We start from the raw sequence: 23660 nt of genomic DNA, 5'->3' as shown, positions 1-23660 counted from the left end.
ACAACTAACATAGGGACTGAGCAAAGAGAATTTAAACACTAGCCCCCTTATTCATAGTCTGCTAGCTTAAAGCATTGCTAATTCTCACTCTGTCTTCTTCTATTGACCTAAGTCAGAATGAGAAAAAACACTCCTAAGCGGCTGTTTTAACTTCTAGACTGTCACGCCAACTGAAAAGTGCGCAAGAAATTTTCTCATAACGGGCGCCTCATATGAAAATCGATTCTTAAGGAGTAAACTCCAACAAACTCCAAAAAAAAATAACGAATGTCGCAAACGTCAAAAAATTTTAGGTTTTCACTCTCATAATTTTTTCATAACGCGCCTAAAGAAGAATTACTTCAAAACCCTATGGAGATTGTAGTTTGTAGTAACTAACATAAATAAAATGTTGTGCTAATGTTAAATTAAGATTGGTGGTGATATATATTTACACAGTAAAATATAACACTGTAGTTATGTAATTAATTTAAATTTTTAACACTGTTATAATAATTAACGTCTTAAGTTAACAATATTACCAAAAAAACCCCATTTGCCGTATCACCGCTTTTCGACAACACTTCCCTTAAAGCCTCGCCTAGTATCGGAATACTGGGTCTCGAAATTTCGAGCGATTGCCAATTCCGTGGCCATCTGGAGGGCAAAGCCAAATTGGCTTCGAAGAAACTGGGCGTCATAAATAGAGCACGGCAATACTTCAAGCCAGCCCACATTTTAGCGCTCTACAAAGCGCAGGTCCGGCCACACATGGAGTATTGCTGTCATCTCTGGTCTGGCGCACCCCAGTATCAGCTCGATCCATTCGACCGCGTGCAACGCAGAGCAGCTCGAATTGTCGGGGACCTAGCGCTCTGTGAACGGCTGGATCACTTGGCGTTGCGTAGAGACGTCGCTTCACTGTGTGTCTTCTACCGCATTTATCACGGGGAGTGCTCCGAAGAGCTTTTTAACCTGATTCCTGCCGCCGAATTCCACCTTCGCACACTTTGACACGCCACAAGTTAGGAAATCATCCCCACCATCTGCATGTGTGGCGGTCCTCCACAGTGCGGTTTTCAAGGAGCTTTCTTACTCGTACTACGAAGCTGTGGAATGAGCTTCCCTGTGCGGTGTTTCCGGGACGATACGACATGGGTACCTTCAAAAAAAGCGCTTACATCTTCCTTAAAGGCCGGCAACGCTCTTGTAATTCATCTGGTGTTGCAAGAGAATGTGGGCGGCTGTGATCACTTAACACCAGGTGACCCGTACGCTCGTTTGTCCTCCTATTCCATAAAAAAAAAGACCAACCCAACTCTGTAATTGCTAATGCCCTCGCAAGGTGACTGTGGATATCGAGCGAGGTGTCATGTTAATTTGACCAAGTTGTACAATTAAATTCCTTAAATTTATTGATTTACCAACCTCTTTGTAGTACTTCGAAATTGAACTTTCTAAGAGCTTTCAAAAATAAAAGAGGTTCTATACAGTGCAATCACAAAATTCTTCACTCTATTATCTGTATAACGCTTTGAGGTATAAAGAAACTCGCGTCAAAGCAACAATTCTGACTGTCAAGAAAGAAAATTAAATAAAATTTTATAGAGAAATATGAATGAAATAGAAAAATGCTCCAGGTTTTATTTTTGCTTATTATTGTCGACATTTTAAACGCCGTGTGTGAGTAATTTTTATTTTAGCACTGTCACAACTATTATATGAAAGAACTTCAGTTAATGTTTAGCTTAAGAGTGAATGTTATTTTTCATGCACATTAGTAAGAAAAACTGCAAATTGCATCTATTTCATTTTAAACTTTACTATTTAAAAAAATTTAAAGTACCTTAATATTATCACCGTATATTTAATATTAGATCATTGTACAATCTACCTTTTTTTTAAATAGCTTGTAAATCTACGGAATAAACAATAGAGAAAATAAAAACATACAACTCTGGGTTCTAGCCTTTTTAGTCTAAAATTATTATTAATGAAGTCGTTTTATCTATCCCAGACTATTTATTACGTTTCAATTTCTGTTTTTCATTTACAATTGACAGTTAATAGCAAGTTTTTAGACTCCCACCGCCATGCCAGCGCTCATGTATTGTTTCATTTACTTGATTTACCCATTTAGGTTAATTTTTTTCATTATTTTCTTGAAAACGGTGCACTACCTTGCAATTAAAGTAGTATCATTATTATCGTGGACTAAAGCTCTATCAACTACAATATTTTTACCTCCTAATTCGTACTACGGGATACTTAATCCAAACCCCAGATGTAACCAATTAAAACGCAAACTAAAACACTTGAGAAAAAATGTAATTATTAAATATCCGACTTGATCGGTTAATCTATTCGATTAATGAAACTTTAAAAATCGTGGAAAATGTATTAATTTGTTTGAAGCTGTGCATGGTTTATATGAAAATATAAAAATGGTAATCTGTGAACCGTTACAGTGTATGTTGACACAGGACCTACCAAAAGGCCACAATCGGAGTTCGAGACCGTCTTAACAGATGTGAAAGAAAAAGAGAAAATCATCAACTGTGAAGACTTTTCTCAATATTCCAGGAACTGCACGTCTGATGCTGCTCTGGTGTATAATTCAAGCAGAATGATTCCACCGCTACCTAACAAACTTTATGACTGGTGCAAGTATGTATACCTAGTCCAGCCATAAGTTCTGTTACAAATGAAAAGTGATAAGATTTTTTGCTTCCTAATGGGGTTTCGACGAATTCTGGCTTTAACAGCATTAACAGCCTTTGTAGTTCTAACAACACGCGGCCGCCCTGATCTTTTCTGATCTTCGACAGACGAAGTGTTGCTGTATCTGTTGATAGTACGATATACGAACACAGACGAGTAAAATAATAAGGACTCTGTGTCACCTTACATAACAGCGAGGCACCAAAACAAGCCGGTAAACGTGTAAATACATAGCCCCACGCATACACTTACACTAATACAAGCCGATCAGCCGCCATTATGAGATTTACCATCGTCTGTGACAGATCAGTTTGCGTCACAATAAAATATTTTAAAAATGCCGTCGTAGGTTGTGAAAAAGTTTAAAAACAATAATATAAAAGTATTTGTGGATATATGATTATTTAAGGGTGAAAAAATTGTGTTACTGGTATACCCCTTAACCGCACACACACTAGCATAAAGGTGCTTCACTTGCTAATATCACGGCGCGAAATCCTTCTTTTTTTTACTAGTCCGTGTATACGAACATCCGGCTGATATCAAGCTTTTGAAGTTGGAATATGATCGACGGCTCCATACACACTTTGTGCCAGGCGATCACTGCGATCCTATTTTCTATTTTGTTCCAGTTTCAAAATAATTAAAAAGTTGAAAAAAAATGAATTTTTTATGTAACAGTATTTATGGCCAGACTAATTATTTAAAATCTGATTTATAATATTTTACTATACCGAAAATCATAATGGACTATTCATATTATATGCCATACGAGTTCGATGTTTTTCTCCTCGTCTTGTTCACATTTGTGAGACTCCAGTTTTACCAGTCGGAGGCCCCTTTGCACAGGATGCCGGCTAGATTATGGGCACCTCAACGGTGCCTATTTATGCCATGAAACAGTAATGTGTAAACATTATTGTGTTTCAGTCTGAAGTAGCTAGTGAAATTACTGGGCAAATGAGACTTCATATTATCTTTTGTCTCAAGATATCGAGTGCAATTGTAGTGCTGCTCGGAATTTTTGGGTTTTTCGAGAATCCTGAGCGGCACTGCTTTGTAATGGGCAGGGCGTATTAATTACCATCGTCTCTTATTTTCATAAAAAACACGTAGTTATAACTTGACACTGGAGCAATCTATTAACGTAGAGCGGGAAATATTTTTGATTTTTTCATTAATAGTTCAAATATCTTACACTAAGATACCACAATACCAATTGTTTAAAAGTGACCACCAAATTTATGGACCTGCCCACCTTCTGTCACACAATGTCACAGCTCACCAATTACCTCCCCCCCTATAGTGTGATTTTAATAATCGATGGCTCCAAAAATCGAGAAGATATCGAAGTGTCGGAACAAAACTCGCTTTAAATATAATTACTGACGTTTTAATTTCTTTAGAAATCAATAGTGAGGAAGTCAGATCTAGGTACGATATACTTACATTATACTCGCATATCCGATTTCTGTAAATGATTATATTGAAAATACTATTTATATCAATCTACCCCAAAAATACTATCTACCCCAAATTTTACATTTCAATTCTATAAGTAAAAATCGAATTACATTAAAGGGGAATGACCCAAAAATGGATTTACAAAAGAGATCAAAACATTTTTTTTTAAATTAAAATAAGGGACGAGACGAGCAGATCGTTCAGCTGATGGTAATTGATACGCCCTTCCCATTACAATGTTCCGTAAAATATCATGACCAAAAAGTTAGATTTGTGATTGGAATATGTCGAAACCATATATTGACGATTGGTCTTCGCTGCACTCCAACTAGATATCGCAGGCGTAGTAGCAAAGTGCGGCAGATAATACGACGCACAAGTGGGTGTACGTATGTACCATATATTCTGTTAAGCTTTGCAAATAATTGAAACTAAAATGTCGGGTTGCGTAGTAAAACTTTATAAAAATAATAAGTACAAGAAAAATAAGAAAGACACTGGGATCACATATCATCAGTACGTATTTGGTATTTTATTAATGTCAATGTAAAATAACATGAAGCATATATTACAAAATTTGAGAGATGCCACGCACGTAAACATCTAGTAGTTGCCGTAATAAAAAAACCAAAAAAAGTAGTGCGGTATGTAGTTGGAGCGCAGCGGACACTAAATCTAAGATCGAAACTGACTAAAGTGACCGTTAGACTACTAAGTGCGGATTTGACCAAACTGGAGTAAGTTTTACTGGCGAGTAACTACTGCTATTATAAGATTAAAGCTATTTTTTCATTTCACCAACTACTAACCTAATAAATAGTAGTTAAAAAAAACTAAAAAACACCGTTTTTGTAGAAAACCGAACTAAAAAATAGAATAATTTTATCAAATTAATGTAGTGCCATCGGTCCTCGATAATAAGGAACGAAATCTGAACGAAATCTGGCCGTTTAAAGTGGGTCAAAATCGCGTCCAAATGAATCGGTGACAAACAAACATACATACTGGTGAAGCTAATATAAATAATATAACTATACGCGAGTAAACATTTAAACGGACGATTTTTGTGGCATAAAAGTTTAAACTGAGAATAAAAGTTGGCATAGCAGATATGTTACTTGTAACCAAGAAGACGAATTAAAATAAACAAGCTTCAACATTTGACATTCACACTATTATCCTAAAAAATTGAATCGTTACGACATTTTATGTCACGTAAGAAGAAACAAAAGAACAGGTTTTTGTCGGTTTATACGTTCGTTCATCATTCATTTTTAATCGATTGGATAGCAATACCGAGATAGCGTACTCCGCAAGGACGTTGTAAAAATGGAAACGAAAATATCCAAGGGATAAATTCAAGGGGTAAAATTATCCCTGTTTAGTTACCCTCGTGTAACATCGTATTTGGTCGAATCCGCCCTAAGTCGTTAACCTCCAAAGCTTTTATTGAATTGCAAATGACAATTTTTTTCCCACTTTTCCGTTTTCCTCCTTTAAAGACCAAACGAAAAGTTTAATTCTCCTCATCACGCCATGTTTAAGTTACATCTAAACTTTATTGAAAAATCGCTCTCTGAAGTAATCCGAGTCACTTGTTGACTCGACAGAAAATATGGAGCTATTTATTAGTAGCACGTGATGGTAACTGCAGAAATGACGTAAGAACTTATAAATTTCAGCAAAAGGAAATGAATTGTTCTATTGGCCGATTGCGAAAGAATGGCTGCACAAACGGAAATTCAATTTTTATTATATTTACGATGAGATAGATATTTATTCGGTTCCAATCTTAATTGGGTGTGCGTTGAACCGACAACACTAATTGCCAGATTAGTTCTCTAGGACTATCTAGATAATTTAAAATAGTTGGAAAGCTTGAACCATGGAAAAACGATTTTAAATTTAGCAAGAACTAATATAGAAAACTGGTACATTATCAGTTTTGAAATTCAGTCCACCAAAATCTTTGCGAATACTTCTAGATGACGAGTATATTTTCTCATTTTGACCTTAATTATTGGTAATCTTAAATAAGTTACTGAAAGTGAAGCTCTAAAACCACAGAACATATTGTTGTCTATCGTAGGTATATTTTCAGAGATATCTTCTATCTTTAAACGAGCGATTCTTGTACATATACACTGGCCTTCAAAAGTAAGTATCACACTTTTAAAATTGGGATAACGTTTTATGTTCACAAAATATACTTTCGAAATAAAAAGGACTCCAAAGAAAATTTAATTTTGTACATAAAATCTTTATAGTTGGTAACCTTCTTTTAAGAATTGGCTGAAAAAAAACTTCTAAAACAAAACCATTCCTTTTTCAAAGTGGACGTTTCCGAATTACAAATTTACCATTCACATTTTTCTTTCTGTTTTAAATTTTTTTCAAGATCGATGGGTCTTGTTTTAAAAATTTATGCTAAAAAGCACATAACATTTATTTATCATGCCTCTTTCAGTTGAAGAATGTGCCAGGATCATGGCTTTTCTCGAACTAGGCATCAGTATGCGTCGCACTGCAAGAATGGTTTGTGTGACGGTACGAACGGTCCAGAAGGTAAAGCGAAGGTACGAAGAGACTGGACACCATCTGAGGAGACCTTGTAATGGCAGGCCCAGGTGTACCAGTGCCCGAGAAGATCGTTATATTATTTCCACTGTGTTAAGAAATCGTCACCAAAATGCAGTTGTAGTCCAGCAACAGCTACTTCAGACCCGGAGGGACTACATTAGTGACAGTACAGTGAGAAGAAGACTTAATGAAGCAAATTTGAAACCCCGAAGACCAGCGAGTGGCCCAAAACTCGAGAGACAGCATCGAGTAGCGAGACTGCGATACGCCCGTGAACACATGCAGTGGGATGAAGAAGAATGGTCAAGAATTTTGTTTGCAGATGAGTCTCGATTCTCCCTTTACACTTCTGATGGAAGGCCAAGTGTTTACAGGCGACCTGGTGAGCGATACCTTCAAGCCTGCATCTCAGAAAGAGTCCAATACGGTGGAGGCAGTGTACATGTATGGGCTGGCATATCTTCAGAAGGTCGCACAGAGCTAGTAGCCATAGAAAATGGCACCCTCACTGGGCAAAGATATGCTCAAGAGATTCTCAATGAGTATGCAGGACCGTATTTAGCAAATATTGGTGATGGATCGATGCTGATGCATGATAATGCCCGGCCACACACGGCTCATATCGTACAAGAGTATATTCAGGAGGCTTGGCCATCAAGAAGTCCTGATCTCAACCCGATTGAACACGCCTGGGATGAGCTTGGGAGGCTAGTCAGAAATCGCAGACCACCACCTACTACCCTCAGGGCACTAAAACAGGCCCTGGTAGAAGAATGGGAGAATATTCCCCAACATCGGCTCCGAAACCTAGTGTTCAGTATGCCAAACCGGCTCGAAGCTGAAATCAGAGCTCGAGGAGGCAATACCAGTTATTAAAAATTAAATAACATGTAATACATTTTAGTTGATTTTTTTTACACTAAACTAAAAATGTCTATTTTCATTGTTTTATCTTTTTTAAGTTAAAAATGTTACAAATGTATAATTTCAGTTTCTAAGAATTAAAGCCTATAAAATTTCCGACAAAACGTTATTAATCTTAAATCTCTACCTTCTATAGTTAAGAAAAAAAAATTTGAAAAGTGTGATACATACTTACTTTTGCAGGCCAGTGTATATAATCTGAATCTCGGAAACGGTTCCAACGATTTAAAAAAAAAAGTAGTTTAATACATGTTTTAAAGAGAAACAGCTACAATAAAATTAGAATACAAAGGTAAAATTCGCCACTAAATACAAGACTATAATAGCTTAGATGGGACATTGGGTGATCCAGAAAGCAGAAGACCTGGGTTCGAATCCAGATGTCCTATTATTATTTTTTTGTTCAAGTTTTGTACATACTTAATAATCCGGGCAATGCTCGGTCATCCGGATAATTAAAATTATTTAACGGTAGATTGACAGTCGTTTTACTTCTTACACCTGCAAAACAACATCCTGGTTTTAATGAAATTGTAATTTCATGGGTACATTATAGTGATATTGTGAGGCAACGATATTTTCACAATTTTACTGGTCATTAGTTTACGAGGCCGTCTCTGATTGGTCTGTTTCTTGTATTTGTTTAAAGTCATTATTTTTTAGTTATGCTTTAGTGTAATCGACTAATTGTTAACTAACCGCTCGGCCCTGGTTAACTACTATTTCAACAATAATTTCAGACGGAAAATTGCATACACGCTCCAACGTTAACGATTATTGTTTTGCAAATTGAATTTTGCAAGTTGTATTAAAAAAAATTGACCAATTAGAACGCTCGACGTCTAACACTGCTAGCTTCATTTGTGTTATACCTAGATTTATTACAATATCACTATAGTGTACCCATGACATTACAATGTCACTAAAACCAGGCCGTTAAATTGTATGAAATTAAGTTGACTGACTTTCTACCGTTTAATTATAATATCACTACGGAAATTCAAATATCACGGCTTTGACAATATACCTGCGGCATATCCATCAATATCCGTTCATTAGTATCTATCAGTTGACTATGGGTATGCAGATAAAGAAGGTAGGCTTACTGTCTCACTATGAAGCTAGGTATCTTTATTATTCATAAGCAGTGATAGATATTTTGATATTGTAACCCAAGTGGGTACTAAAACCTCAAATTGTCATGGCACACTTTGAGGAGTGCTAAGTTAAAGTGAATTTTCGTATTTCATATATGCCTTAGCAGGTATGATTAAATGAAAAACAGAGACGAGCCGAGTAAGGTCATCTGATGGAAAGTAATACCCCCTGGCCAATACAAAGCAGTTCCACTCAATATTCTTGATTTCATAAAAAAAAGGTGAGGATTCTGTGGTGACAGATTGTAGAAAGGTGGGTTCGGACACAAAGCTGGGAATGAAACGATGCATAAGTGTGCTTGGCTGTCCAGGTTATCCGTAAAATGCACCTCCAGCACCACATCTTGAATGCTTCTATCCTTTGCCTTAACTTGTTCCGTCCATGTTTCCACCTCATAAAGGAATATTGGGAATATAATAATTTGAAGAATACTACACAAAAATACGATGGAGTAATACGCTATGTAGTTGGTATTCTGTGAAAAGGAGTTCCACTGGTGAAGCGCATAATATATTTTTGTTAATTTACAAAGTTTTTCAGAGCAATAAAACATCTAACAACCTGCGCAATGGATTGGAATATCGACTGTAAAGGACAAACTGACAGTTACTTCAACGAAGAAAGCATCAAAGGACACATACACGTGGCTAACAATATTTGTGACGATGACTTATTTTTGTTACGTGAGTTAAACATCAATACGTATATTCAATACAAATACTAGAGAAGTCTAGTATTTGTATTGAATATTGGTAATATATTTGTATAATAGTCAAGTGGAAGCACTTGACATAGTTTTGATGTACTTACCCATTATTTATATATATAAAAGTGAATTGCTTTTCGTTAGTCTCGCTAAAACTCGAGAACGGCTGGACCGATTTGGCTAATTTTGGTCTTGAATTATTTGTGGAAGTCCAGTGAATAAATATGAATGTGTTCGGAATTAAATAAAAACAACAATTTTGTTTTTCCTTTGATGTGTCCCCCGTCGTCCGATATTTGTTTTGTATGGACATATTTTCTATGAGAGAATTTATTGACGCACGGTTTGACAGTTCTGCTGTAAAACAACAACAGGGAGCATATTTTACGGAATAATTCTTGATGTTATGAAATATTATTGACAAATTCATAAAAAACATTATTTTATTTATTACTAGCTGATACCCCGCGACGTCGTTCGCGTACGTATTTTTACACCTTGGGTTACATTACTGGACTTTTAGTAGGGATCCCTAATTTATTTGAAAACGTTATATAGCCTATAACACTCGGGGATAATGTAGCTTCCCAACAGTGAAAGAATTATTCAAATCGGTTCAGTAGTTGCGGAGCCTATTCAATGCAAACAAACAAACAATCAAATCTTTCCTCTTTATAATATTAGTATAGATATACACAACGTCTGTGGGGTCAACTAGTAAACAATAAAAATACACTAACAGTATCTCGTTACCCGTCTGTTTCATAAGTGCTAATTTGATACGGGACGACTGTTGCGTTTAGGGAGAACTAGAGCTCTTGTGATTCATCTGGTGTTGCAGGAGAATGTGATGGCGGTGATCACTTAACATCAGATGACCTGAACGCTCGTTTGTCCACTTCTTAAAAAAAACCTATTTCCGAGCAGAGCAAATAGATATAGATACGCCTATTTCAAATAAAGATAAAACGTAAACTATCTCATGTAAATATAAAAATTGACGATAGATTTGACAAGCAAACAAGTTATTACTATGCGAGAGTTTGTTTAAATTTCAATCAATGCGACGGGGAAAAGCGTGTCTCAGGTACCCATAGCACAATTCACCCCAGTAACGCTGGATGACTCACCATACAACTCAAAATTTTCTAAAAATATGGAACCAAAAGAGAGGCCTTCCTAGTTTGTTTTTCGCACTGCACCTTGCCAAACATCAACAGCGTAGGATGTAGAAGTTTTGAATACAATTACCAACCTAGTATTATACTTATTTTGAGGTCACTCCAACATGATCTTTTATTTGCCTCCACGATTCCTATTTATTTATTTGTATGGATCTCCAACAGTTGCACATATTAACTTACATCTAACACATGCCTTATATCTTAACATTTGTATGTACTACCAATTATAGGAGAACATATCAATCCATAATATTGACTGTAATTTGCATTTAAGGTGATAAAAAACTACTTAAGTATCTTAAAAATAAGTTGTATAATAAGTTATAGTTGTAAAAATAATGTATTCTGAAATAGAACAAATATTGAATACTAGCTGACCCAGCAAACGTTGTTTTGCCGTCATAGTTAACAGCTGTAGTTAATCCACTAAGTACTAAGTAGAAGTACCTAGAATAAAGTTCAAAAATTTTTACTTCCTGAGAAACAAAGATTCTAATAATAGTAATTCATTTTTAACTATTCTTTCAATTTGATTTCTGAACGACGGAGGCATATCAAAGGAAAATCAAAATCGTTGTTTTTATTTCATTCCGAGCATTTTCATATTTATTCACCTTTTAAAATAAAAAGTTAATCACTAATTAAATTGGCCAGAGCATCGCTACATTTTTTCAGCAAGAGAGCCTGTCACAATATATGAATATAATAATTATAAAATATAAATACAAATTTTTGTTCGGATTAAATTTATTTGTTCCACCCAGTTGATGAACTTATAATATATGTTTGCGGAACCAAAATATTTCTCTTCGTCTATTACATCCATAAATGTCTTCGCTACAACATCTACACATCTCAGCATTAGTTTTGTCAGTGAAGGGCTTCTTTGCATTTCATGTTTCATAAGAATCGTGAGCGGCAATGCATATTAATGAAGTAATGAGCAGGGCTTTTAGTTAGTAATTCTGTTGAGTTTCTGATAAAGTTACCTATTCTATCTATTCTGTAAACAGATTTTAAATTGACTGATCAAGTTTAGATTCAACAACGAAATCGGGGTTAAATTCCAATATTGTATATTGACGTATTATTTAGTCAGCGTTTTTTTATGCCAATAAGAGACGAGACGAGCAGGATGTTCAACTGGTAGTAATTGATACGCCCTGCCCATTACAATGCAGTGCCTCTCCGAATTCTTGAAAAGCCCAAAAAATTCTGAGCGGCATTACAATTGCGCTCTTCACCTTGAGACATGAGATGCTTAGTCTCATGTCAAGTAATTTCACTAGCTACGGCGCCCTTCAGACCGAAACACAGTAATGTTTACACATTACTGCTGTAGTACCCATAATCTAGTCGGTATCCTGTGCAAAGGAGACTCCCACTGGTAAAAAGATAGCGTAGCGGAATAAATATCTCGATATGGCTTTTCTTTACAAATAATATTATCTAAAACTAGTAAAAAGTTTATAGCTTCCACAGACAACCCTGATTTATTGCCATAATTTTTACCATCAAATGAGCCCAATTTTAGTTCTTTGATGTATATGATTTTAAGAATACTTATACAACGGATTCCCTTTAGATTACGAAGGATTGACACAATGTATTGAAAGCAATGAGGACCGTTGGGAAGATTGCTACAAAATCTTCAAAATGATTGTCGAACAGGAGAAGAATACTAGTCTTGAATGGACACATTACGACATTCATTTTAATTTATGTTGGTAAGAAGCCAATTATACTTTTTTCTTTGTATACTCGACAGACCTAGCCCCTTTATGGTAAAAAATTCACATCACAAAAAGCAGACATGCGGCTGTTGACATTACAAAATGCCTTCACAGAGTTTGTTGAATCCAGATCCCGAAAGTTCAACCTCAAATGTAAAAATTACCTACCATTCAAAAGTAAAAAAAAAATGGTAAACACTTTGATTAAATTAAAATATTATACTTTCTTGTATGAAGATAAACTGACCAGGCACAATCACCAGTTACTAAGTAAAAAAATCGCATCTGGTTCTTGCGCCTGACTATTTTTCTTCATACTAAGATGGAAAGACGTATCTACGCAGAAGTGTCTTTTTTTTAAATAATGTAATCCAGAAAGGTTTATTCATTTTACTTAATTTAATTACTTACTATTTTTTTTAATGGAATAGGAGGACAAAGCGTACGAGCGTACGGGTCACCTGGTGTTAAGTGATCACCGCCGCCCACATTCTCTTGCAACACAAGAGCGTTGCCGGCATTTAAGGAAGGTGTACGCGCTTTTTTTGAAGGTACCCATGTCGTATCGTCCCGGAAACACCGCACAAGGAAGCTCATTCCACAGCTTTGTAGTACGAGGAAGAAAGCTCCTTGAATACCGCACTGTGGAGGACCGCCTTACATGCAGATGGTGGGGATGATATTCTAACTTGTGGCGTGTCGTGCGAAGGTGGAATTCGGCGGCAGGAATCAGGTTAAACAGCTCTTCGGAACACTCCCCGTGATAAATGCGGTAGAAGACACACAATGAAGCGACGTCTCTACGCAACGCTTAGTAATGTTTTTATCAATTTCAATTATTTTGATATCAATTTACTGACATTGTATATATTTATATTTCTTTAAGAACTTGTTATTCATTGATATTTGTACGGCACAGCATGTGGGCAAGGAATGGAGAACTTTTATTGTGATTTGTAACATCTTATGTATACCCATGACGACAAATAAATGATGAAATAATATAATTTTTTTTTATAATATTGACACACTTTTTACACAAATTATCTTGCCCCAATTTAAGCATATATAGCCTGTGTTATGGGTTACAAGACAACGATATATTTAAAACAATATACTTACTTAAAAACATACATAAATTCATATAAACATACATAAATACATTTAAAAACATCCTTGACTCGGAAACAAACATCCATATTCATCATATAAATGCTTGCACCTACCGGGATTCGAACCCGGGACCTCTAGCTTAGTAGGTAGGATCGCTAACCACTCGGCTATACAGGTCGTCAAAAAATGTCATGGATCAATTTAATATTCTGTAAGAGACTGAGACGTTTCTAAGTAAATGCGTTTTTTCAGCGTCGTAAAGACCAGAAGCGATTATTCGTTTTAGTAATACCTCCCATGATACTACAGATGTGCCCTATTTCACAGTGATAAAAAAAAATATATCAGTAGACGTGCCTTTTTTTACTGATTCCGAAAATATATGTAGTACAATTTTGGGAAAACTGTTAGATGCGTCTTTTTTATTACGGCAGATCAGCAATTGATCTATTTCTAATTCTATCTAAACTTAATTTGCGTAAATTTCGCATTACGCCAACTCCAGAACATTTTTTAAATAAATATTCGTTTTCTTTTATCTCATAAAACATCTTACTAAGATCTAAGTCATATAAAGCTTTACTATACATTATTTGTATTGAAAAAATCGTGCATTTTTTGTGACTTAAAATACTTTTATTTAATCGAATTACTTACCGCCATTGACTGTACAATTCTGCCATCTCACGGTTAGGAAATTTTTTATTTGCGATTGTACTTTCGGGATCTGGACGCAACAAACTCTATGAAGACATTTTGTAATGTGTTTGTCTGATTGTCAGCAACTGCATGTCTGCTTTTTAATGTTAATTTTTATCATACATACATTGTCCATATTGCGAAATAAATGGTATACAGGGGCTACGTTTGTTGAATATAGAAAGAATGTTGAAAGGATTCTAAATATAATTCCCGAATCAGTAAAACGGTTACTCGAGCTGTGTGACGTCGTATTTTCTTTAATTAACGCGAGTGTTACAGTTGTTTTTTACATTAGATTTTTGCGTAAAAGTTACATTTTTTAGTATTATTTTAGAGTTTCAAGACCTTTCCAGCTCTCGTTATCAGGGGAGACGTCTTGCGATGTAATGTTGACAATCAGTTGTCGAGTCAAACTTGATGACACTCTCACTGAAAATTTCGCCATCATTATTTATGTTAAATACAATAGACACATAATGTCATTTCATGATTGACCGATCAGAGGACGCTGTAGTGGATTACACTATGAAGTAACTAACAAATAATTACTATCGTTTCTGTCTGGGTCAGCTTGCTTTCGGGCATTGGTGCGGAGTACGACCTGGAATCAGCCATTGCGATGTTCGCTTAGGATTATCACTTAGAACTCACTTTACGTTTTACTTTACAATTCGCCCCAAATTTTCTTATTACTGACATAGTTCATAATTATACAAATGATTTAAGTCTTCTTTAGTGTTAATTCCGCCAATATTTGTCTTTAAAACAATTTGACACGTGTTTCGCCTCTATACGAGGCATCCTCAGGACGTGTTGTCTCACCAAAATCAGGCACGAGACCAGTCTCGTGCGAAACACGTGTCGAAATGTTTTAAAGACAAATATTGGCGGAATTAACACTAAAGAAGACTTAAATTATTTGTATAATTATGGATTTCCGCAAAGTAACGCCTAATTCAACAAAATAGTTCAAAATGGTAAGGCAAGGTTCAAGGCGTGTTTCTTCCTGTAGGTCACTCAAATGATGGGACAGTTCAACCGTTTATAGTTTATCAATTGGTTGCAAATAGTTCAATATTGTATGTTATAGTAACATCAAAGTATGCCGTTAATTCTTTGATAGTTTTATGTGAATCAGCTTCTACTACCGCATCCAATGCATCATTACCTTTTTATTGTCCTCGGGTGTCATTCTTCAAGTCAAAGCTTTTTCTACGAAAGCGATAAAACCAAAAACGTTGATGGATTCCTTATCCGTATCCTGTTCAAACATTATTAATATTAATATTTAATCCCTATTGTTTTGGTTCTACTCTGGAACTTATTGTAAAATTATTATAATTTCAATGAAAAAACAATTGAAGGTCAAGCAGTCAAGTGTAATAAATGTTATGTACATACTTAGATTAATGATTGGTCTCCACTGCGCTCCAAGTAGATAGGCGCAGGCATAGTTATAAAGTGCGGCAACTAATACTACAGCCGTTGGCGTACTCGAGCCAGTCTCGTGTGGTCTCGTGGCAAACAATGTGTGACGTTGACGTGTCATAATGTCATGTTATGTCAAACTTTGCTAATAATTGAAACTAAAATACCGGGTTCCATAATAAAACATTGTAAAAATAATAAATACTACAAGAAATAAGAAAGACACTGGGATCACATATCATCAGTATTTTATATTCTATTAATTTCAATGTAAAATAACACGAAGCGTATATGTATAAGTTATGAAATTTGAAAGATCCGATTGAGTGTCAAGATGTCACGTCACGCACACAAGGATCTTTACAAACAGCCAATACACACTACAATATAAAAATTGCCGCAGTAAAAAAGCTATTGTTCTTATGTAGTCGTAGTAGTATCTAGTTGTAGAGCTGCGGAGACCAATTATTCATCTAAGTGTACACATTTAAAATTTTTATATTTTAGCTATCATATGTTTTACTCATAAACCTCGTAAGAATGACGCGTTATTTCAAAGTAAACAGAACTTAATACTTAAAGACCTGTTACATTTTTGATAAATGTAATATGTATAAAATATTGTGTCATTAATCATTGCGATAGAAATGGATACATATATATCCATTTCTTGCTGGACATTTTATATCTACGTTTACACGTTAGGTGTTCAAAATAGGAAGTTAATTGAAACGCTTTCCTCAGTGTTGGACATGGCGTTAAGATTTCCTAAGGGAAGGAAAACTTTTTCGTTCCACCCTCGTTATTGATAACATTGAGGCATCAACTAGGTCTTACGTACAGGCTGCTCGAGATTTGGTTGAAATAAAAAAATGTAGTAAAATGTCTTTTAAAATCCATTTTAATATTGAGTAAACTCTCTGCCTTGCTGAAGATTTTAGTTTTGATTGCAGGTAATCACTCACACCCATTACATTCTTAACCTTAGATTAGTAAAATATATCATCATTCGTCCACATGATGACACGATCATAACTGATATTATACGAGTAGCAAACTTATTTCACCAAACTTAATCCTACAAATATAAACTAACAATTCTTTGTCATATAATATATTAGTACCTGGACGACCGAGCCTTGCTCGGATTTTTAAGAAGGTACAAAACTTGAACCAAAAAAAACTAATAGGACATCTGGATCGAATATCGATCTTGTATATAGTGACGAAATTTACCTTTGTATTCTAATGTTATTGTAGCAGTTTCTCATTGAAACACGGATAAAACTACATTTTTTAAAATTCAAACCTACCGAGATCGATTCGTCGCCCTCGACACTACCTGTATACTAAACATTAAAATCGTTGGAGCCGTTACCGAGATTCAAATTATATATATATACTAGCTGACCCAGCTAACGTTGTATTGCCGATATTAAAATCGCGATACAAAAGTAACTGTTGATCGTAGTTGTGTGTATTTTTTAATGCTGACTCATAATCAAACAAATTTAAAAATAATGTCCAAAAAATTAAAAAAAAAAAATCATGTGGACCACCCTTAACATTTAGGGGGATGAAAAATAGATATTCCGATTCTCAGACCTACGCAATATACACTCAAAATTTCATGAGAATCGGTCAAGCCGTTTCGGAGGAGTTCAAAGTTTAACACCATGACACGAGATATTAGGTATTTATGCAAGAATAGCTTGTTTAAACATATAAGATTTAATATATTGTATTATATAATATATCACGTGTATTTGGAATCGGCTATAATGGTTTTAAAGATATCTCTGTGGTTTTGTGGTGATGCCTCGAAAAAATGCGTTTTTCGAAGCATCACCGAACACATCTTAGTCACCGAGATCCTAACTTTATAATACATGACTCAAAACATTTGAAAGATTGACCATGGATATTCAATATACTTTATATGTTATAACCACATTGTGATGTCTGAAAATTTCTGCATTGTTTGCATTAGTATTCTTCAAAATTTGAAGGGCATTAGTAACATATATTGCTACGTGGGCTACATTTTCAAGTTTCAGTGTTTTTAAAGATTTATATTTATTTAAAAAACAAACACACGAGGGTAAATTTTAATTTGTGTGATTGTCATATGTTTTTCTATTGTGGCGTCGTTTTGAAAATTGTGTGGTGGCATTTAAGTTAATTTAACTCGAGTAAATACTCTATGTGCCTTGGCCTGGTAAAGAATAATCGTCAGGTCTGAAGAAGTATGAACTAATTGCTATCATCTCATGTTTTGTAAGGCTTGGATTCAACGCCGTACAGTCAATACAATTTGGTCCTGCTACATTTCCACAGCTCACCAGGAATCCCTTCTCAAAACATATGAGGTTACTCTAAGCACGTTTCATTCGGGCCAGGTATCCTGCCTACCTAATCAACGCAACCTCTCAAGTCGTAATATCTTTACAAAATCGGGTATATGTTGCTAAAGTTTGAAACAACTTTGAAAATATAAGCAGTTTCTGACATGACGATATAAAAATAAACACGTGAATTAATCACTATCATTAACTATTTTTAAGGACATCCTGTATAGGTTGAAAGTTTCGCAAAGTTTTGGGTGTTCATTCGGGACCAAAATCATGTTAGATTGTGTTGTCGGTTGATTGATTTTAGTCAACTATTTATTTTTGTTAACTCTTTGGAGTCAAGGGCAGAAAGTTGTTCTACCTCAAGATTGAAGGTAAAACCCCTTTTGTCGTATGACCGCTCTTCGACAACACTTCCCTTAAGACCTTGTCTAGTATCGGAATACTAGCTACTAGCGGGTCTCGAAATCTCTAGCGATTGCTAATTCTGTGGCCATCTGGAGGGTAATTGGCTTAGAAGAAACTGGGCGTCATTAATAGAGTATGGTAATACTTTAAGAAGGCCCAGATTCTAGCGCTGTACAAAGCGCAGGTCCGGCCACACATGGAGTATTGCTGTCACACAGAGATGGGGTCCGCCAAATCAGAATTTGGCGGACCCGAGTATCAACTCGATCCATTTGATCACGTGAAACGCAGAGCAGTTCGAATTGTCGGGGAACCAGTGTTCTGTGAATAGCTGGATCACTTGGCGTTGCGTAGGGACGTCGCTTTATTGTGTGTCTTCTACCGCATTTAACACGGGGATTGTTCCGAAGAGCTGTTTAACCTGATTCCTGCCGCCGGATTCCACCTTCGTACGACACGCCACAAGTTAGAATATCATCCCCACCATGTGGATGTGTAGCGGTCCTCCACAGTGCGGTTTTCAAGGAGCTTTCTTACACGTGCTACAAAGCTGTGGGATGAGCTTCTTAGTGCAGTGTTTCCGGGACGATACGACATGGGTATCTTCAAAAAAAGCGCGTACACCTTCCTTAAGGCCGGCAACGCTCTTGTGATTCCTCTGTTTTTACAAGAGAATGTGGGCGGCGGTGATCACTTAACACCAGTTTCTCCTTTATTCCATTAAAAAAATAAATAAAAGCCAGACTTTTTGAAGTGAAAACTTCCTTAGCGGCGTTGAGCACTTTCCTAAGGATGGGTATAAAATGTTAAACTATCGTCAGAATGCGTGACCTGGTCGAAAATTCGTAAGACAGTCGCTGTAATTATGGGTGTAAGTTGATTTTTCTGAGAGATAAACATTTTAATGTAAAATTATTGTAATAGTTCAGAAGTATTAATTTTTTTTTTGTAATATAAATTGTCACTTTTGTGTACGATAGCGTAATAAATGAATATTATATTTAACCACACAACTGCCAGTACTTTTATACTGATAAGTAAAGCAAGTCGTGCGAAATTATTCCCTAATCCCATTAATGTTCAAGATTTCCCTTCTACCGGCACTCCCGGAGTGCAACCCGTATTTTTTTTTATATTTTTGTGTCTGGTGTTCTAAAATTTGATTTACCCAAGAAAATAATTAGCTTATATTTAAAGGCTTTTTATTGAATTATTTTTTTTATGTCTTTGTTTGCGCTTAGAAGAGAGTGAAATCTACTAACAACGATATAATATATAAGGTTATGTAATACATCCTTAGGAGAGCCTGGATGCCAGCGATAACTACAAGTTTACCAGTGGGAGGGTCCTTTGCACAGGATGCCAGCTAGATTATAGGTACCACAACGGTGCCTCTTTCTGCCGTGAAGCAGTAATGTGTAAGCAATACTGTGTTTTGGTCTAAAGGGCGCCGTAGCTAGTGAAATTACTGGGTAAATGAGACTTAGCATCTTATGTCTCAAGGTGACGAGCGCAATTGTAATGCCGCTCAGAATTTTTGGCCTTTTCAAGAATCCTGAGCGGCACTGCATTGTAATGGGCAGGGCGTATCAATTACCATCATCTGAACGTCCTGATCGTCTCGTCTCGTATTTTCATTAAAAAAAAACTACAAGTCCAGATAACATTACATAACATAACAGATAACAGTACACCATTGACCTAGCTACATTTATTCATAGACTAGCGAATAGACGACGTGACAGCCCGATAATACGTGCTCAATTATGATTTGTCACTATGTGTACGTATGCTTTCAGAGTTTCATATTATAATAATAATATAATATTGACACACTTTTACACAAATTATCTTGCCCCAAACTACGCTTACTTGAATACACTTAAGCATCCATGACTTCGAAACAAGCATCATAAAAGGCCGGCAACGCTCTTGTGATTCCTCTGGTGTTGCAAGAGAATGTGGGCGGCGGTGATAACTTAACACCAGGTGACCCGTACGCTCGTTTGTCCTCCTATTCCATAAAAAAAACATATTCATCATATAAATGATCGGGATTCGAACCCGGGACCTGTAGCTTAGTAGCCAGGGTCACTAACCATTCGGCTATATGGGTTGTCACTCGTAATATTAACTATACTTAGGAGCTAATTCCAAGCATGGCTAACTGATTCGCACATTAGATTCGCTTACCTTTTCTATCTTGCTGTATCTCCGTGATAGATGTGCTTCTCTCTCTGACATTTCGTTTGTATATACGCCAGTATATTTTAAGTTTATGGTTGGAATGAGAGAGTAAATGAAGAACTATTGACGAAAAAAGTCTATAAGGCCCGTGTGAATGAAAGTGTTGGAAGGTAGTAGTTTCGAGACCAAATCAGGGACGTCTTGAAAAAAGCCCAGGTCAAGAGTACCCTAAACCGAAGAGCATGTATGAAAGGAATAATGGAAGTGGACGAAGCGAAACAAGTATGTAAGGATCGTAGCAAGTGGAAAGAAGAGGTCTCTGCCTACCCCTACGGGAAAGAGGCATGATTGTAAAATAATAATAATAAATAATGGTTGGAACATGAACCTATCTCAATTGAACACAATTATAATTATTAGCGGTTGCACCATATATATATTATAATGATGTGGTGCTATAATTTAATTCCTTAGATAATTTATTCGTCTAGATAGCGTCTCTTGCTGTTAAACAACCGATAATAACAGGCCAGGTTTCATACTTTATTGTGCGTGACAAGCTACGTCTTACACTCGCGATTTGTTTGACACTTTCTGCTAGTGTGCGTGAATTTCTCGAAATAGAGATTAGTTTTAAATTCTAGTTATTAGGCATTATCACAGCTTATTATTCAATTTTAAATCATTCATTCACAGTGCAAGAACCTCTTTTCGAAGATGTACGCTGAACATTATTTTTCGATCACCCTCAAATTGCACGCACGACCAAGCAGTGACGCTGCAGAAGTTCTCAGTCATCGTCTCTGAAGGAGCCGTCTATCAGGTTGGAAGTATTAAGTTACTAAATGGGGTTGGTCATGATCGTCTTTCTCGGGAATGCGTTTAAGTACAAAATTACAATCAACATCAAGTCTTAAGACTTGATATTACTAATCTCTATGGTCCCTTGAATAAAACTAATCAGAGGATACTTTTTTTATGGAATAGGAGGACAAACGAGCGTATGGGTCACCTGGTGTTAAATGATCACCGCCGCCCACATTCTCTTGCAGTACCAGAAGAATCATCAAGCGTTGCCGGCCTTTAAGGAAGGTGTACGCGCTTTTTTTTGAAGGTACCCATGTCGTATCGTCCCGGAAACACCGGAAATACTGATATACAAACACTGCGCAGTTTTAACTCATTACTGCTTCACGGCAGAAATAGGCGCCGTTGTGGTACCCATTATCTAGCCGTCATTCTGTGCATAGGAACCTCCCACTGGTGAACACTTTACTTATCTAGGATTTAGTATGTAATGGGTGTTAGTGATGACCTGCCATCAAGTAGGCACCGTGCTCGTCCATTTATAAAGTAGGTAAATGACATAAGATAGTAATTATTATTATATGGGATGGGAGACTAGGGTGAAATTACATCACTTATCCAAATTAACAGGGTTTTTTTATGGAATAGGAGGACAAACGAGCGTACGGGTCCCCTGGTGTTAAGTGATAACCACTGCCCACATTCTCTTGCAACACCAGAGAAATCACAATAGCGTTGCCGGCCTATAAGGAAGGAAGGTTACTCTGTTGTGGGTACCGGGTCATAAAGATAGCTAGAGACTAGCATAGAAACGAGATAGCCGATGAGCTAGCTAAGAAAGGAGCTTCTTCAACTTCCACTGGACCTAAAGCCTTCAGTGGTGCTATAGAATCCCTAATCTGCTGTCCGTGCTGCGAAACACGGTGCCCACTGAAAATCAGTGTCGAGCCTCAGATCGCTCGACGTATACTGAGTGGGCCTCCTTTTGGCAACACTAAAGTGATTGCACTGCTCCTCAATGTTATTATTTTCATATTCCTTTTAAACTTCCACTAGATCTGTATTAATTATTCTTTATTGTTGTTACACATTATGTTGAAATTACTTATTTTGTTAAAGGTTCATTTTTTAATGGTATAAATTTCGACCCGATATGTCCTGCAATGTAATTATGTTGCTAATAACGTTTATTATTATTATTAATCCACAAAGCCAGAAAAACCTTCGAATCTGGCAGAGATCAGGTCAAACAGCTGTTCGCGGAAATGTGATAAACGATTCACAACGACGCCAAGTCTCTGCATCATGCCAGTAGAACAGAATACGGTCAATTAAATTAAACATACATACATTGGACCTTCATATAGATCGACGGACATATGGCCGTTGGGGCAGTAAAGTCCTAGAATGGCGCGGACCACGTACAGGAAGACGGAGTGTTGATAGATGGACCCCCACAAGATGGACCGACGATCTGGTCAAGATCGCCAGAATACGTTGAATGAGGGCAGCGCAGGACCGATCGTCGTGAAAATCTTTGGGGGAGGCCTTTGTCCAGCAGTGGACGTCTTCTGGCTGATGATTACGTTAGACCTTGAAAATATTTTCATTCTAGGACTGTGGCAAGAATATAATGTATGAACAATGTCCTGGTGGAGATCCGAGGCCTTCGAAGCACATGCTGAAGCGACTAACTAGTGAAAATGATGCTAGGAGCAAAGCAAACGCCGATCTGTCAATGTTTTTTGTATTTGTCAGCGCTCTTATATTTTTCGTACACTGTTTATTGTTTCTTAATCAAAATATTTTAAAATAAATAACTCAATGGGATTCAATTATAGTTTGAATTTAATAATTTTATCGCCCTTGAATTTATGAAATCATCAGCTGTATCGGCTGCGGTAGAACAAAACAAAACACTATCATTAATTTACTTAGATCAAAAATAGAAAACAAAAAGCAGCCAAGTGCGAGTCGGACTCGGCCGTGAAGGGTTCCGTAGCAGCAAGTAACATAAGTTCTTGTAGTTCGTTGTAACTTTGATCGATGTTTTAATAATAGTGTATTTTTTTATATTTGAGATGATTGAATGAAAGGTTGATTGCGGTTTACGATTTATGACGTATTAAAAAAAAGTACTTATAGATCTCGTTCAAACCATTCGATTGAAGTATGCATGGTAATGGATATCTTATAAATTTTTTTTAGTTTTATC

At 36.3% G+C, this 23660-nt stretch overlaps 1 protein-coding gene across 1 annotated transcript; it reads left to right on the top strand.

Annotated features, from left to right (window-relative positions):
- Nucleotides 1–1525: 1525 nt before the first annotated feature.
- On the top strand, nt 1526–23261 carry LOC126979342 (uncharacterized). The gene is made up of 6 exons (XM_050828585.1): nt 1526–1662; nt 2448–2646; nt 9367–9509; nt 12302–12443; nt 21335–21461; nt 23061–23261. Exons 1-6 carry the CDS (start codon nt 1611–1613, stop codon nt 23259–23261), a joined length of 864 nt encoding a protein of 287 aa, XP_050684542.1. The 5' UTR covers nt 1526–1610.
- The last annotated feature ends 399 nt before the right edge of the window (nt 23262–23660 follow it).

Source organism: Leptidea sinapis, chromosome 3, assembly GCF_905404315.1.
Source record: "Leptidea sinapis chromosome 3, ilLepSina1.1, whole genome shotgun sequence".
NCBI classification, from domain to species: domain Eukaryota; kingdom Metazoa; phylum Arthropoda; class Insecta; order Lepidoptera; family Pieridae; genus Leptidea; species Leptidea sinapis.
This window is presented reverse-complemented; position numbering and strand designations above follow the sequence as displayed.